The sequence below is a fragment of the Suncus etruscus genome, chromosome 1, assembly GCF_024139225.1.
Source record: "Suncus etruscus isolate mSunEtr1 chromosome 1, mSunEtr1.pri.cur, whole genome shotgun sequence".
In the NCBI taxonomy this organism is placed as follows: domain Eukaryota; kingdom Metazoa; phylum Chordata; class Mammalia; order Eulipotyphla; family Soricidae; genus Suncus; species Suncus etruscus.
This window is the reverse complement of record NC_064848.1, coordinates 187,166,322-187,183,085: the sequence shown is the minus strand read 5'-3', so window position 1 is coordinate 187,183,085 and position 16,764 is coordinate 187,166,322. Positions and strand designations below refer to the sequence as shown.

The 16,764-nt window shown below is 42.2% G+C and overlaps 1 protein-coding gene across 1 annotated transcript; it reads right to left on the bottom strand.

The window, feature by feature from the left end:
* Positions 1-1,641: 1,641 nt before the first annotated feature.
* ZPBP2 (zona pellucida binding protein 2) lies at positions 1,642-16,764 on the bottom strand. Its single transcript, XM_049780913.1, has 8 exons — positions 16,716-16,764; positions 16,503-16,568; positions 11,473-11,598; positions 7,724-7,885; positions 5,454-5,672; positions 4,714-4,796; positions 3,002-3,182; positions 1,642-1,764 (listed from the first exon to the last, which is right to left on the bottom strand). Exons 1-8 carry the CDS (start codon positions 16,762-16,764, stop codon positions 1,670-1,672), a joined length of 981 nt encoding a protein of 326 aa, XP_049636870.1. The 3' UTR covers positions 1,642-1,669.

The following is a 16,764-nucleotide window of genomic DNA, read 5'->3' as shown; positions in this document are numbered from 1 at the left end:
TAGGAATGTTGCACTGGTGAAGGGGGGTGCTCTTTACATGACTGAAACCCAACTCCAATCATATTTGTAATCAAGGTGTTTAAGTAAAGATATCAATAAAAAAGAATATATTAATTGCTCTTAGGAATACAAAATAGGAAACAAATTTGGAAGATGACTTGGCAGTTTCTTACAAAATGAAACAATCTTTTTTTTTGTTTTGTTTTTGGATCACACCCGGCGGTGCTCAGGGGTTACTCCTGGCTGTCTGCTCAGAAATAGCTCCTGGCAGGCATGGGGGACCATCTGGGACACCGGGATTCGAACCAACCACCTTAGGTTCTGGATCGGCTGCTTGCAAGGCAAACACCGCTGTGCTACCTCTCCGGGCCCAAAATGAAACAATCTTTTTATAAAGTTAGCAATAGTATTCCTTGGTACTTACTCAACTGAGTTGGAAACTTATATCCACACAAAAATTTTCACACAAATGGTTATAGCAGCTTTATTAATCATCACCCACAAGTGGAGGCAGCCAAATGTCCTCATAGAATGGAGTAATTTTCATCAGTTAAAAATGAGTTATCATCACAAAAAGACATGAGAGAATATTAAATGCATATTGCTAAGTAAAAGAAGACAAGTCTGAAAAGTCTACATATGGAATGATTCTAAGCATAATTTAGAAAAATAAAATTAGCAAAAAGACCAGTTTTTAAAGGGCTCTGGGATAAAAGAGAGAGATGAACAGGGAAGACACTGAGGATTTTTAGTGTTCTGTATGTAAGGCTTTCACAAAATCCACAGAACTGAATGTAAAGAACAAATCATAATGTGAATGATTATGAATTATATATCATGATAATATAATCAATATTAATAGTAACAGAAATATCACACTAATATAAGATGTTGATTGTAGGGGAAATTGGGGAGGTGGGGAGTGGTTACAGAGCTCAATTTGTTCAATTCCATAAATCTAGTCTATTCTTTTAAAAATAAGCTAAAGCGGGGCCCGGAGAGATAGCACAGCAGCGTTTGCCTTGCAAGCAGCCGATCCAAGACCAAAGGTGGTTGGTTCGAATCCCGGTGTCCCATATGGTCCCCTGTGCCTACCAGGAGCTATTTCTGAGCAGACAGCCAGGAGTCACCCCTGAGCATCGCTGGGTGTGACCCAAAAACCAAAATAATAATAATAATAATAAATAAATAAAAAAAATAAGCTAAAGCAAAGGAACCAGGCCAGAATTAATAAATTTTTTGGTTCTAATTATAAAGATACTATATGTATGTGCCTTTACATAAGCAAGAGGAATTTCAAACAAATTAACATATGGAAAATATGAAGTTTTTATTTTATTATACCTTGCTAATACCTTGTCCATAATAGAATTTTAGATACAAAGCAACAGATGCAGTGTGTAAACGAAACATTTCATTAAAAAAATAATTCACTAATACTTTCTTTTGTATATACTGGAGGCATTGAATTAAACGCCTTCTTGGGAAGTCCATGTCACCCATCTTTTGGAGGCTGTATATTTTCCAAGGATTTGACCTTACTGATCTCACTCCATGACGCTATGAGGCTTTGGTGCATGAACAAATTGTGTTATATGTTCCCCATTTCCACAAGCAAAAGTAACAGTCCTTCACCTCTGGTATTTAAACTGTGGATTCTGTTTGATGTCTAGACACAAGATTTAGCTCCAAAGATGCTGATGGAAACACAGGTCTGGCAAGTAACATCAACGTCAGGACTAAACGTCCCAGGACTACACACCACTGCAGAGGAAAACACACAGAGTAGGTTATTTTCAGGGTTTTGGCTTATTTTTGACTTATGGCCACATATATATATGCTCTGGGGACCTTTCATGAGTCTGTGCTTGTGGGTTTCTCCTGGCAGTGCTTGGGGGACCATGCAGTCCACTGAGAAATTTTTGTGGCCCTGATTTTCCATTTTAAATATTTAAAACCAGTGGTAGAAAGATGTATGTATGAGGCCCTGAATTTGAATCCCAATGCTGTGAAAGCACATTCGGAAGAATTAATAAATATGAAAAAATTGGGCTTTTTATTTTCACTTTTTTTTTTGTTTTTTGGGCCACACCCATGGTGATGCTCAGGGGTTACTCCTGGCTATGCACTCAGAAATCACTCCTGGCTGGGGGGACAAAATGGGACACAGGGGATTGAATTGAGGTCTGTCCTGGATCAGCCACATGCAAGGTAAATGCCCTACTACTGCGCTATTGCTCCGGCCTCATTTTTCACTTTTCTTTAGCTATATACAATTTTTTTGTTTGCGTTTTGGGCCACACCTGATAGTGCTGAGGGCATAGTTCTGGATCTGTGTTCAGGGATCACTCCTTAATCCCTGAACCCCAAGAAGGCTTGGGGGAACTGTATGTGGTGCCAGGACTTTGAACCAGGGTTAACAACAGGCAAGTGCTTTTATTTTTAAAAATCTCCGGTACAATTTCTCTGGCCCTAACATACAGTTCTTTTGGTAAGAAAAATTTGGCAATAAAAAGATAATAATAGGGGCCGGTGTGGTAGCGCTAGAGTTAAGGTGTGTCTGCCTTGCAAGCGCTAGCCACGGAAGGACCGCGGTTCGATCCCCCGGCGTCCCATATGGTCCCCCCAAGCCAGGGGGCAATTTCTGAGTGCTTAGCCAGGAGTAACCCCTGAGCATCAAACTGGTGTGGCCGAAAAACCAAAAAAAAAAAAAAAGATAATAATAAAGATATAATCAATTATATTTTATTTTTTATTTTGTTTTTGAATCAAACCCGGCAGCGCTCAGGGGTTACTCCTGGTTCTACGCTCAGAAATCGCTCCTGGCAGGCTAGGGGGACCATATGGGATGCTGGGATTTGAACCACCGTCCTTCTGCATGCAAGGCAAACACCCTACCGCTGTGCTATCTCTCCGGCCCCATAATCAATTATCTTAAATGAATTGTTCTATTCTTTTCACTATAGAACTGAGGCATTCAGATATTTAGTTTTATAATTACCGCAACAGCTAGCGCAGTTACTATGTAGACCTTCGTTTTTCCCAAAGCCTGGGCGACAGCTATCTAAACGTATTACTTGAAAACTGTGGTCCACAAAATGCATAGCTGGTAGAGTTTTATTAAAGTCATGGTCGTAAATATATGCTTGGCTCCGGAAAAATTCTTGTATCCGATCTCTTGCCTAAGATTTCAAAGTATCAGAGAGAAGTATAGAGACAAAGAAACATAGTGAGCATGCCATACTTTACAACTCCAGTGAATTCCTAAAAAGTAACATGTTGAGAGGACTGGAGTGATAGAACAGCAGGTAGGGTATTTGCTTTGCACATGGTTGACCTGAGTTGGATTCCTGGCATCCCATATGGTCCCTGGAGCCTGATTTCTGAGTGCAGAACCAGAAGTAATCCCTGAGTGCCACATGGTGTAGCCCCAAAACAAAATAAAAACCAGACAACAATAAAAAGTAACGTGTTGGGCCAGAGTGATAGTACAGCAGTAGGGCGTTTGCCATGCATGCTGCCGACCCAGTACAGACCTGGGCTCAATTCCCGGCATCCCATATGGTCCTTTGAGCCTCAAGGAGCGATTTCTGAATGCAGAGTCAGGAGTGAGTAACCCCCAAGCGCTGCTGGGTGTGGCCTAAAAACCAAAAAAAAAAAAAAAAAAAAAAAAGAAAAAAAAGAAAAGAAAACATACCCACTTTGAATTATTTGCAGCAAGTCTATTCCATATATAGAAAACTGAAAGTTCATAACTTTTTTTTTTGGTGGGGGATGATGGTAGGGGCCATACCCAGTGGTGCTCTGATGGCTGTAGGATGGCTCTGAGCTCTAACAGACTTGGGGAATCATATGGGATGCTGGGAATCAAACCTGGATCAGAGGTATGCAAGGCAAACGAATACCCTACCTGCTGTGCTATTGCTCTGACCCTGATGTCTTCATTATTAAAAATATTCACAACACTGAGCAATAGATTTTGGATATAATTTTAATAAAATGAGATATTTACAAAATTAATAGTGTTCCTAATTAGTCAAATACTTTTCATGTATGTATCACTCATAGGCCACCCCTTCCCCAGCTGTGAGCCTGAAGCATGCAGGGGGATCTCCAGGGCCACACTGGCTGTGCTCAGCTTGAGCTCAGAATCCCAAGCACTCAAGATGTGTACTCCAGAGGCTGGAGTGATAGCACAGCAGGTAAGGCCTGTGCCTTGCACGCAGCAGTCTTAGGTTTGATCCCTGGCATCCCATACGGTCCCAGAGTCTGCCAGGAGTAATGCCTGAGTGTGGCTCAAAACCCAAACCCCACCCCCCTCAAAAAAAAAAAAGGTGGGGGAGATGTGTACACCATCCCTTTCAGCTATCTCTCCAGCTCCTTCAAGTAATTTATTTTTTACTTTGAAATGCTCCCTGGTGTCATGCTAAGTGAAGTGAGTCAGAAACTAAAAGATAAATACTAGACAATCTTGTTAAACAGAGAAAGGGACTAGACAATTCTCAGTGGAACCAAATCCTGAGACATGAACAATAGAACCTGGAACTTCGAGGCTGAAGCTAGGGGGAAGGCCCAAGAGATCATGGTAGAGGGAGGTGAAGTCATAGCTGGAGGGAGTGGCGTAGTGCTCTGCGACTATAAAATAACGATCCTAATAGCACTGAAATGATAATGCCTCAATAAAAAAAAACAATAAAAAAAATAAAAGCTTACACGGAGGATATTGTGATTGGTGGTTTCTTCACAGTCAGCAGAATCATTGCAAGTGCCTTTCCACCCTGGTGCAAAAGGATTAACTGGAGAGGGAAAAATGGCATTGTCAGAAAAACAAAACAAAACAAAACAAAAAGCCCCCTCAAAAAGTCCCAAATGTTCCAGTAGAACTAGAAATGCTGAATTCAGAGAGACAGAGAGACAGACAGACAGAGGGAGAGAAAGAGAGAGACAGAGAGAGAGAAAGAGAGAGCGTTTGTATGTTTCATCTATTTAAATCTTGTACTAAAGTGAGGAACGGACTATGGACTATGTAAATGGAATAATTTATACATTATCATTTCACTCCATCTGGGGGCTAATGGGAGCAACTACAAGACTTTCAAATGAACAGAAATAAATCTGCTTTGGTTCCACCCTTTTAAGTTCTCAAAACACCCACTTTAAAATTCTCTAAGGCATTGTAAGTTAAACATTTGCTACACAGTTAAAGGTTATATTTATAAAATGATACTGGCTCCTGAGAGATAAGCAACAACATATCGTATTTAAAGGCAAATAATTGTGTTAAATTTTAAACTATAACCCAGCTAAGATCAACAGTGTACTTTGGTACTTAACAGATATATAAGGCCTACTATTTGTAAGAATCTTATATTAATATGATGATTAATTTTATAACCTACATCGTTCAGAGTTTATATCATAAAGTGAAAAAAGTCACTAAATTTTCTTTTTACCTTGAAAAGCTATAAATAGCTCATGTACAAGTCCATGCTTTGGAATTTTGACATTATGGCATTTATATGATGGCTCTATGACATGGCATGACAAATCAGAGATCAAATTATCCAAGATCTTCTTCAGTACTCTAAAGAGCAGTTTATTATATTTTCCTACACAAGACTTGGTGGTGAAACGTACAGCCATCTGGTAAGAGTAATCAGGTTCCCGATAGGCTTTGAAAAGTGAGAATAGAAACAATTGGGCCTAATATTAATCTCTACTGATACATCTTCAACTAACAATAGTTGAAATGCAAAATTAAATGCAAATATTAAATCAAATCCTGTATTAGATCTATTCAACCCAGCTCAATGGGCTGAGCAGAGACTATGCATGTAGGAGACCTCGGTTCCATCCCAGTATTGACCCACCAGGTTCCCTGAATACTGTCATGCACAATTCCAAGCAACAAGTAAGGAGTAGCCCCTGGGGCCGGGAAGGTGGCGCTAGAGGTAAGGTGTCTGCCTTGCAAGCGCTAGCGTAGAACGGACCTCGGTTCGATCCCCCGGCGTCCCATATGGTCCCCCCAAGCCAGGGACGATTTCTGAGTGCATAGCCAGGAGTAACCCCTGAGCATCAAATGGGTGTGGCCCAAAAACCAAAAAAAAAAAAAAAAAAAAAGGAGTAGCCCCTGACCACTCCTCCCCAGGAAAATAAAACCAAACCAAATCATAAATAAGAATAAAGTGTTAAAAAAAAATTCCATCATTCTTGCGGCCAGAGTGATAATGCAGGGGTTAGGACACTTGCCTTGCATAAGATGACCCAAGTTTGAGTCCAGGCACCACAAACAGAGCTGAGTCACTCCAGGAGTGAATCCTGAGCTCAGAACCAGGAGTTAAATGCTGAGCATACTGGATGTGTTCTCCCTCTGCACCCCCCAAAATTGTAGCATTCTTGTACATCAGCATAGACATTTGTCCACTAGTTTATCAACTTATCCTCACAAAAATATACTAGGCTGGGTCAGGCAGATAGTTCAAGTGGAAAAGCATGTCTAGTGAGTTTGATCCCAGCATCACAGGCTTCTCATTTTCCCAATACCCTCTTCAGGCAGCCTGGGTGTGACGCTGGTGGCCCCTAATAAACAAATACACAAAGAAGGTCATAGGAATAGTAGAGAGGCTAAAGCACTGGCTTTACATAAAGCTGATACCTCATGAGCCCCTAAATTCCACCAGGAGCAATCTTGGAGCTGGAAGTAGCACCTTAGTATCACCCGGTATGGCTAACATAGGGGCAGGGTGATAACTCAAATGGGTAGAGTACAAATTGGAGTGACAGTACAGCAGGTAGGGTACTTGCTTGGCATGCAACCAACTGGGGTTTGATCCCCAGCATTCCATATGGTTACCCAAGCACCTCCAGGAGTGATTTCTTAGTGCGGAGCCAAAAGGAACTCTTGAAGCATTGCCAGGTGTGATCCAAAAACAAAAAACAAATTCCAAAATCAAATGGGCAGAGTGCATGGTGAGTTCAATCGCTGGTACTACATGGAGCTCTGCATACCACCAAATGTAGCCATGGTGGCCCCCAAGCACTTACAGGGTGGCCCTGAGTAGCACCACACAGCCTGGCCTTTTCAGGCTGGGTATCAATGGGGGTGGTCTCCCAGGCCCTGGCCATTGCTGGGTAGCCCCCTGCCTTCCCCAAAGGTGATTTTTTTTTTTTTTTTTTTTGGTTTTTGGGCCACACCCAGCAGTGGGATTCGAACCAACCACCTTTGGTCCTGGATCGGCTGCTTGCAAGGCAAACGCTGCTGTGCTATCTCTCCGGGCCCCCCAAAAGGTGATTTTCATCTGCTGTGTAATTTTATAGTCTATTAAGATACATAGTCTTCACTGTCTGGCTGAAGATTAAGTTGATGTTTTTTTTTTTCCTCCTTGATACAATTAGCTTCAGAAACTGCCATCACTGTAAACACAGTCCTGTGAAATGGATCACTGATTTACAATGGAAAACCCAAATATCAGTTTGACAATGCCTAGGAAAGCGGATAAAGTAGACTGAGTTTGCACACCTAGATAGTGGGAAGTGGGAGGCTAAAAGGACATTATTCAGGACACACTATCTTGATGCCAGTTTGAGTCTGCTTGGTCAAATAGACCCAAAATACCTCATTTCATAATGATCATTTATAACAGACGCTTTCACTAGATGAAGAAACCACACCACTCACTCTGTTGCAAGCTAAATGTATGTTAAAATGTGCCTATGTTCTTACCAAAGATAAAAAAGTCATATCTTTGCTTTAACATCTTTTCCTCTTGGGTTTCTGCTTTGACTGTCTTATAAGAGAGAGTACATGAGTAAAGTCCAGACATCGGCTCCTGAAAATCTTTCACCATGAGCTTTCCTGTTTTAGTTATATTTATTCGATTGTTTTCTAAACAGAAATAGTACATCACTTAGTTATCTGACATATGATAATGGAAACATTCAATAAACAGGGTTAAAGAGAAATACAAACATACAACGTTAATGGAATTAATTTTTCAACAAACATCTTAATTTTTGTCATATTACTCTATGGTAAATCATAAAAGTTAGGTATATTTCTTTCTTTTTTTTTTTTTTGTGGTTTTTTTTGGGTCACACCCGGCAGTGCTCAGGGGTTACTCCTGGCTCCATGCTCAGAAATTGCTCCTGGCAGGCACGGGGGACCATATGGGACGCTGGGATTCGAACCGATGACCTCTTGCATGAAAGGCAAACGCCTTACCTCCATGCTATCTCTCCAGCCCCGGTATATTTCTTTCTTATACATTTTTTTTTTTTTGGTTTTTGGGCCACACCCATTTGACGCTCAGGGGTTACTCCTGGCTATGAGCTCAGAAATCGCCCCTGGCTTGGGGGGACCATATGGGACACCGGGGGATCGAACCATGGTCCTTCCTTGGCTAGCGCTTGCAGGGCAGACACCTTACCTCTAGCGCCACCTTCCCAGCCCTCTTATACATTTTTTTTTTTTTTTTTTGGTTTTTGGGTCACACCCGGCGATGCTCAGGGGTTACTCCTGGCTGTCTGCTCAGAAATAGCTCCTGGCAGGCACGGGGGACCATATGGGACACCGGGATTCGAACCAACCACCTTAGGTCCTGGATCGGCTGCTTGCAAGGCAAACGCCGCTGTGCTATCTCTCCGGGCCCCCTCTTATACATTTTTAAATTAATTTATCAGTGCATCATTTTAATTGGTTTATGCCAATTTATGCTAATAAGATTATAGTGCCTTATGTAATACAGTACACTGGACTATATTTACAGTTATGGCAGTTTCTGATACTGATTTATCAACTGTGTTATTCAATTTCTTCCTGTATGACAAAAGTAATATTATATTATAAATAATCAATATAATAAAAATTACATCTTAAAAATTTCATCTATTACAAGTGCTACAAGGATACATTTTAGACTTTATAAAAACTTGGCCTACTACAGTTCTAGGAAGTACAGCATAAAACTTACTGATTTGTTTTAACTTTAGGAGAAAATAAGGCATAGATCAAGATATAACATGAATTGAATGTGTAATCTGCTATTAACTAACATATTTGTCAACTGATCTTCAGTTAAAATCCAATATCAAGCTTGGGGGTGCTGGGAGCCTTGGTAGGCCCCCAGCCATCCCCTCCTCTCCTGCCTCTGACCTCTAGACCTTCCCTGAGTGCCAGCCCAGGTGGTCAGCAAAGGTGGGTGTCGGGTGGTCCCTCCTGGAGGGGCTCCCAAGCTTTCCCGCCGTTCCCCGAGCCCGAGGGTGGGAAGGGCTCAGGGAGGAGGGTGGGCAGATCCTGGCTTCTGGTTCTCTACCGAATCCTTTCTTGATCTGGAGGCTAGCTCCAGCCGGCATGGGGTCTGGGGAGACCCCAGGTCGAAGGCCTTCTCCCTTGCTTGGGGGTACTGGGAGTCTTGGTAGGCCCCCAGCTGTCCCCTCTCCTGCCCCTGACCTCCAGGCCTTCCCTGGGTGGCAGCCCAGATGGCCAGAAAAGGTGGGTCCTAACTTGGGGGGTGCTGAGAGTTACTAGGATTCACTAAGGCAGTCTCTGGCAATTTCTTACCAGTCTACATGTTCAAAACCGCGCGGAGGCGATAGCCCCCACACATACAGTATATACATACATACATACATATATATATATATTTTAAATTTTTAAAATGTCTTTATTGGTTTGGGGACCACACCCGGTGGCACTCAGGGGTTACTCCTGGATCTGTGCTCAGAAATTGCTCCTAGCAGGCTCAAGGAGGTCATATGGGATGCTGGGATTGAACCTGGGTCCGTCCCAGGTGTAAGGTAAATGCCTTACCACTGTGCTATCACTCCAGCCCCACATACAGTATATATTAATAGTATTCCCTATCCTTAAGTTATGTTTTGTGTATGCAGAATGTCCATCTTGTATTCTGCCCTTTCGCACTCTCCTGTAAAGCTCATTTTTACTCCTTAACTCTCTCACCCCCAAGCATAAATGCCCCCCATTTACCCTTTTTAACTTTAGTACTGCACAGACCTAATTACAGACCAAAGTGGTGCACTGGATTTAACAGCCCCAAACTATTTCAAAAGACATAAAATGGACACGTATGGCTTTTGAATATTTTATGTCTATTTTCTTTGACAGCTATAACTCTTACTAACTATTCTCTTATACAGTGACAATTTTTCCCACTTTTTATCTTTTCTTCTCTTTGTGAGCTGTTCAATAAGGAATTTGGTGAAAGAGTCCCTCAGTTTAATGCTTATGTTTGAACCATGTCATGTGGATTGTTGGACTTGTTCTTGCAGCCCCCATATGGGCTGAGTATGCCATGTGGCATTGTTCCTTGTTTGTGTAGGCACATTAAAATGGGGGAAATACTATACATACAAATAAGTTTTTATCTAATAGAGATAGGAACACACAAATCTTGTAGTGCAATGGGACCTTATACCCTGAACACTGACATACTGACCTGGCACAAGCCTCAGAAGAATGGGCATTCTCCATCCATCCCTGAACCAGGGAAGCTATCTACAGAAACATCCAAGGTCATTTATAACATCATCTGGAAGCAATCTTCTATCAGGGAACACCCTACAGCTGCTCTGACATTGACCTGCTCAAAAGAGACTTCCCTTAACACTAAGACGACTTGACAACAACGACCTGCTTACAGGACAGGGCTCTCTGCATTGCCCTTTAATTGTGAGGTGTAACTAGAGGATGCTCCACATCATCCTGACTTCAATTTAGGATATGCAGATTCCAGGATCTTCAATACAGAAACATGATACCAACAACAGAGACTGTGTGAAACATAAAAGTGTATTGGTGCTACAGACAATAACTTGGATTGTACAAACGAGTTTGCCTGGAGCCTAGAGTTGATCTTATACCAGGAAACATCAGGGGTAGGGTCTCCTAGTATTTAGGCCAAGGCTTTTCCTTTCCATGTCCCTCATATTTTGGTGGGTCTATGCAAACAATAACTGCCACTCTAACACTGTTTTTACGGTGCTCCTTTGACTCTAATCCTTTTAAAAAAAACCATTTAAACTTTTGAGGTTAACTTTAATATGCATGTGCATGAAAATGTAAGAATATACTATGCCTTCAATGTTTAAGGAGTTACATAAGTTTTATGGCCTTAGATTGCTTTGTGTACTGCTAAGAAATGTTATAATGTACTACAGTCTGGGGACTTGAGGGACAAAGTAATTGTACATGGGTTCTGTTTTATTTTTCTTAATGTCCTTTGGCTGAAAGTTCAAAATTAAGATATCAGCAAGGGGATTTCTTCTGAGAATTCTGTTTATGGGTGATTGTCCTTCCACTGTAACTTTACCTTGTCCTCTTTCTTTGCATCTTTGTTCTCATAATTAAAAATAAAAAATTAAAGAAAAATCCAGTATAAATTTGCTCATTTCGGTGAGACCCATTTTTAAAATGTTCGTAACTCTAAAAAAAGACATTAAAATCAAATTAATTACCTGATAATGTTTTTTCATTAGGCCCAATCCATAAGTAGGTGGGGTCCACTGTTTCTTTTGTAGCACGGTTATAATCCATACAGACAAGGAACGGACTACTGTGATGTAACTTTACATATATTTTCACTGTGACAAAATAAAATATGACTACATAATTTAGCAAAGTTAATGACATTTCCTACCATTTCTTTCCCCAGGTATTCTGATCATTTCCTTTAGACTTCATTATTTAAAAAATCAGAACATCGGGGCTGGAGGGATAGTATAGCGGTTGGGACCTGTTCAGTTCCCAGCACCTGTAAGGTCCCCCAGCCTGCCAGGAGCGATTTCTGAGTGCAGAGTCAGGAGTAACCCCTGAGCAGCTCTGGGTGTGTCCCCATAACTAATCAATCAATCAATAAATAAGGTTTAAACAAATCAGAACATCATACCATTTAGAATAATATTATCTTTGCTTTTATTAGTGAAGCTCCCTCTCCCCTTTTTGTTTTGTTTTGTTTTAGGGCCATACCCAGCAGTGCTCAGGACTTATCCTGGGCTCTATGCTCAGAGGACTATAGGCAGTGCTGGGATTTAACCAGGGTCCCATTTATTTCTATATTATAGTTTTGGATGTTCCTTGTGGGGAGGACTAAACCTGGAGTTTCCTATTCATTAGGACTTCAGGCATGCAAAACCTGGGCTTTGCTCTCAGCTACACCTTCCCCTAACCCATATTGTAGTAATTATTTATAAAAATGTGATACAGAGGTCTTCCTTCCTTCCTTCCTTCCTTCCTTCCTTCCTTCCTTCCTTCCTTCCTTCCTTCCTTCCTTCCTTCCTTCCTTCCTTCCTTCCTTCCTCCTTCCTTTTCTTCTTCCTCTTTCCTTCCTTCCTCTCTTTCCCTCCCTTTCTCCCTCCCTCTTTTCCTTCCTTCCTTCTTTCTTTCTTTCTTTCTTTTTTTTTTTTTTGACTACACCTGGCAGTGCTCAGGACTCTGCACTTAGGAATTACTCCTGGCAGGGCTTAGGTGAACATATGGGATGCTGGGGATCTAACCGTGGTTGGCTGTGTGTAAGGCAAGCCCCATATCCTCTGAATTCTCTGTCACCCTGAGAAGTTGGTTTTAATGTACAGTCAGAACTTATTGGGGCCGGAGAGATAGCATGGAGATAAGGCATTTGCCTTTTATGCAGAAGGTCATTGGTTCGAATCCCGGCATCCCATATGGTCCCCCGAGCCTGCCAAGAGTGATTTCTGAGTGTGGAGCCAGGAGTAACCCCTGAGCACTTATGGGTGTGATCCAAAAACAAACAAACAAACAAAAAAACCCAAAAACCAAAAATGAAAAGCAAAAACAAAAAGAACTCATCAAAGCATATTTTTTGGAAGAATTGTGGGAATCCATTAATTTTGAGAGCCTGTGGTTTAAGACCAAATTAATAATGGTTTTTCATGCACACCGCTCCATTATCATCTCCCATCACCAGTGTACCCATTTCCTTCCAAGATACTTCCCTCTTAACTCACTATCAGCTGTTCGGATCAGTTCTCCCAGTATGTTGCCTTATTGCTATCTTTTTGTGTATCTTTTTTTTTTTTTTTTGGTTTTTGGGTCACACCTGGCAGTGCTCAGGGGTTACTCCTGGCTCCATGCTCAGAAATCACTCCTGACAGGCTTGGGGGCCCATATGGGATGCCGGGATTCGAACCACTGTCCTTCTGCATGAAAGGCAAATGCCTTACCTCCATGCTATCTCTCCGGCCCCCTTTTTGTGTATCTTTAAGTCCCATAATTGAGGGGGATCATTCGTATCTGTCCCTTTCCTTCTAATTGACTTCTCTCAGCTAGTCCCATCCATGTTGCTCCAAATTGCATGATGCTCATCTTTCTTGGAGCTTTATAACATTCCATTGTGTATATATACAATTTATCTTTCTAACTTTTTTTTTTTTTTGGTTTTGGGCCATACTTGGGGTGCTGGGTGTTCAGAGCTTAACTTATGGATCTGTGCTCAAAGATCACTCTTGGTGGGTTTGGGGACCATATGGAATGCTGAGAATTGAACCTAGATTGGCTGCATACAAGGCAAGCAACTTTACCTGCTATACTATATTGATGTGGCTCCATAATATCACAACTTCTTGATTCATTCATTTATAGTCAGGCATTTGGGTTGTTTGCATATCTTGGTTATTATACTAGTGGGGGATGAATATAGGGTATTTAGGGATCCTTTCAAATGAATGTTTTTGTCTTTTTGGGACATATGCCAAGAAGTGGTATTTCTCTAGGTCATTAGTAGTTGTTTAAATTTTACTTTTTGGATAGATCTCCATGTTGATTTCCATAAGGGCTGAAGGGCTGAATAGGATGAAATTCTCACCAACAGTAGATAAGGGTTCTTTAGTAGAATTATTTTATTTATCTATTTATTTATTTATTTGTTTGTTTGTTTGTTTTTGAGCCATGCCTAGTGGTGCTCAGGGATTACTCCTGGCTCTGTGCTCAGAAATCGCTCCTGGCAGGCTTGGGGGACCATATGGGATACCAGGATTCAAACCAATGCCAGTTCTGGGTCTGCCCCTTACAAGGCAAATGCTCGACCTCTGTGCTATCTCTCAGGCCCCTGGAATCCTTTAAAGATCAGAAAATGATGGGGCTGGAGAGACAGCATGGAGGTAGGGCATTTGCCTTGCATACAGAAGGATGGTGGTTCGAATCCCGGCATCCCATATGGTCCCCTGAACCTGCCAGGAGCGATTTCTGAGCAAAGAGCCAGGAGGAACCCCTGAGCGCTGCCGGGTATGACCCCAAAACCAAAACCAAACAAACAAACAAACAAACAAAAAGGTCAAAAAATGATTTAAGCTTGTTTGTAAAACTTTTTGTTTGTTTGCTTGTTTTTGGGCCACACTCAGTGGTGCTCAGGGGTCACTCCTGGTGGTACACGAAGGACCATATGGGATGCTGAGGACTGAACCTGGGTTGGCCACATGCAAGGCAATTACCCTACCTATCCACTATACTCTCTCTTCAGCCCCTATAAAACTATTTTAAGAATGACTTCCTAGGGATATACCTTAGGAACACAAAAATACAATTCAAAAATCCCTTCCTCACACCGATATTCATTGCAGTACTATTTCCAATGGCCAGACACTGGAAACAACCAAGGTGCCCTTCAACAGATGAATGACTAAAGAAACTGTGGCACATATGCACAATGGAATATTATGCAGCCATCAGGAGAGATGAAGTCATGAAATTTCTTATACATGGATGTACATGGAATCTATTATATTAAGTGAAATAAGTCAGAGGGAGACACAGAATAGTTTCACTCATCTATGGGTTTTAAGAAAAATTAAAGGGGCTGGAGAGATAGCATGGAGGTAAGGCATTTGCCTTTCATGCAAGAGGTCATCGGTTCGAATCCCAGCGTCCCATATGGTCCCCCGTGCCTGCCAGGAGCAATTTCTGAGCATGGAGCCAGGAGTAACCCCTGATCACTGCCGGGTGTGACCCAAAAACCACAAAAAAAAAAAAAAAAGAAAAAGAAAAATTAAAGACATTACTGTAATAAGGCCCAGAGACAATAGAGTTAAGGACTGGAAGGGTTGGAAGGACCGGCTCACAATTTGAAGCTCACAACAAAGAGTAGTGAACTCTATTAGGGAAATAATTACATTAACAACTAACATGACAATGTTAAAGAATAAGAGAAGTAAAATGCCTGTAGTGAATACAGGCAGTGTTGGGAGAGGTGGGGGGGGCTTGGTGGTGGGAATGTTGCACTGGTGATGGGGGGTGTTGTTTCTAACTGAAACTCAACTACAAACATGCTTGTAATCATGGTTGCTTAAATAAAAATTTATATTAAAAAATGATCATTGTCATGCCTCAGGGAAACTTAGTTTAACTATAAATATACCTTCTGTTGAAGGCCCAGATGAAGCCCGTTTGGGTCAAAGTAGGAAGATTTTGACAGTAACTGACTGTTCTAGATTCTATTCACTTGTATGACTGGGCCAAGATATTATTTTTAAAGTCTACTAAATGCCAGGTTCTAAACCCATTAAAAAAAAAACTGTCCAAGGAGGTGGGAAGGGGCTTCACACATTGAGATCCAAACATGACAGATGCAACAATAGAATCTAGAATAGTCAGTTACTGTCAAAATCTTCTACTTTGACCCAAAATTATGTTAATTTATTGCTTGCTTCATTTGGGGGCCACACCCAGCAGTGACCCAGCAGGAATCACTCCTGGCGTGGGGATATTTGGGAGATCATCTGCATTGCAGAGATCAAGTTGGACATCGTGGGAAAGTTCCGATGCAGAGATGAGACATTTGGGTTGAAACTTACAGGCTTTTATTTATTTTTTGATTTTCGGGTCACACCTGGTGGTGCTCAGGGTTACTCCTGGCTCTGCACTCAGAAATCGCCCCTGGCAGGCTCGGGGGACCAAATGGGATGCCGGGATTCGAACCACCACCGTCCGCCCTGAATCTGCCACGTGCAAGGCAAACGCCCTACTGCTGTGCTATCTCTCCGGCCCTTAAAAGCTTTTCTATTTACTAAGGAATGATGTTGTTTTCAAGAGGGACGAGACTCTCAGAGGGACACCAAAAGCTCTGCATGAAGGAGGACCTGGTTTGATTTCTGCCTCCCCTGATCCCCCAAAAGGCATGGTCTTGGGGCACCGCCAAGAGTGACCCTGTACACTAAAAGTCAAGAAGAAAACCTAACAAAGCAACAACAAAAAGAGAACAGTCCATCCCTAAGCACCTGAATATATTAGTAGGTGTGGCCTGCAAACCCCCAAACCAAAAAATCCAATCAACACCAGATTTGGCAACTTGCAGATGGGAGGAACCTGGGAAGGGAGAAAAAGGATCCTCCTTCCTTAGTAACGGTTCTGGGTTAGGGTGCAACCTCCGGGAAGTGCAGGGTGGGCAGAGTCAAGCCCCGATCGCCCCCTTTTCTCTGCACAGGGTCGTGACCTCAAGGTCCATCTCCCTGGAGGCCCAAGAGGTGCTTATTACCTGGCTCTGTGGGCTTGCCATAAATGAAGCCTTTCTTAGTGCGCTCGGAAAAACGCGGCCACGAAACTGCGGGAGGAAAAGAAACCACGGCTATTTTAGGGCGGAGAGGACCCAAGGGGGTTCAGAGTGGGGGGACAGGGCAGGGTGAAGCCAAGGCGGGGATGGATGGGGTACCCCCCAAAGCTGGGGGAAGACCTGGGGGAGGGCCCCCACCTCCTGTGAGGTACCAGAGCACCGCGGCGAGTAGCACCCACGCTCGCAT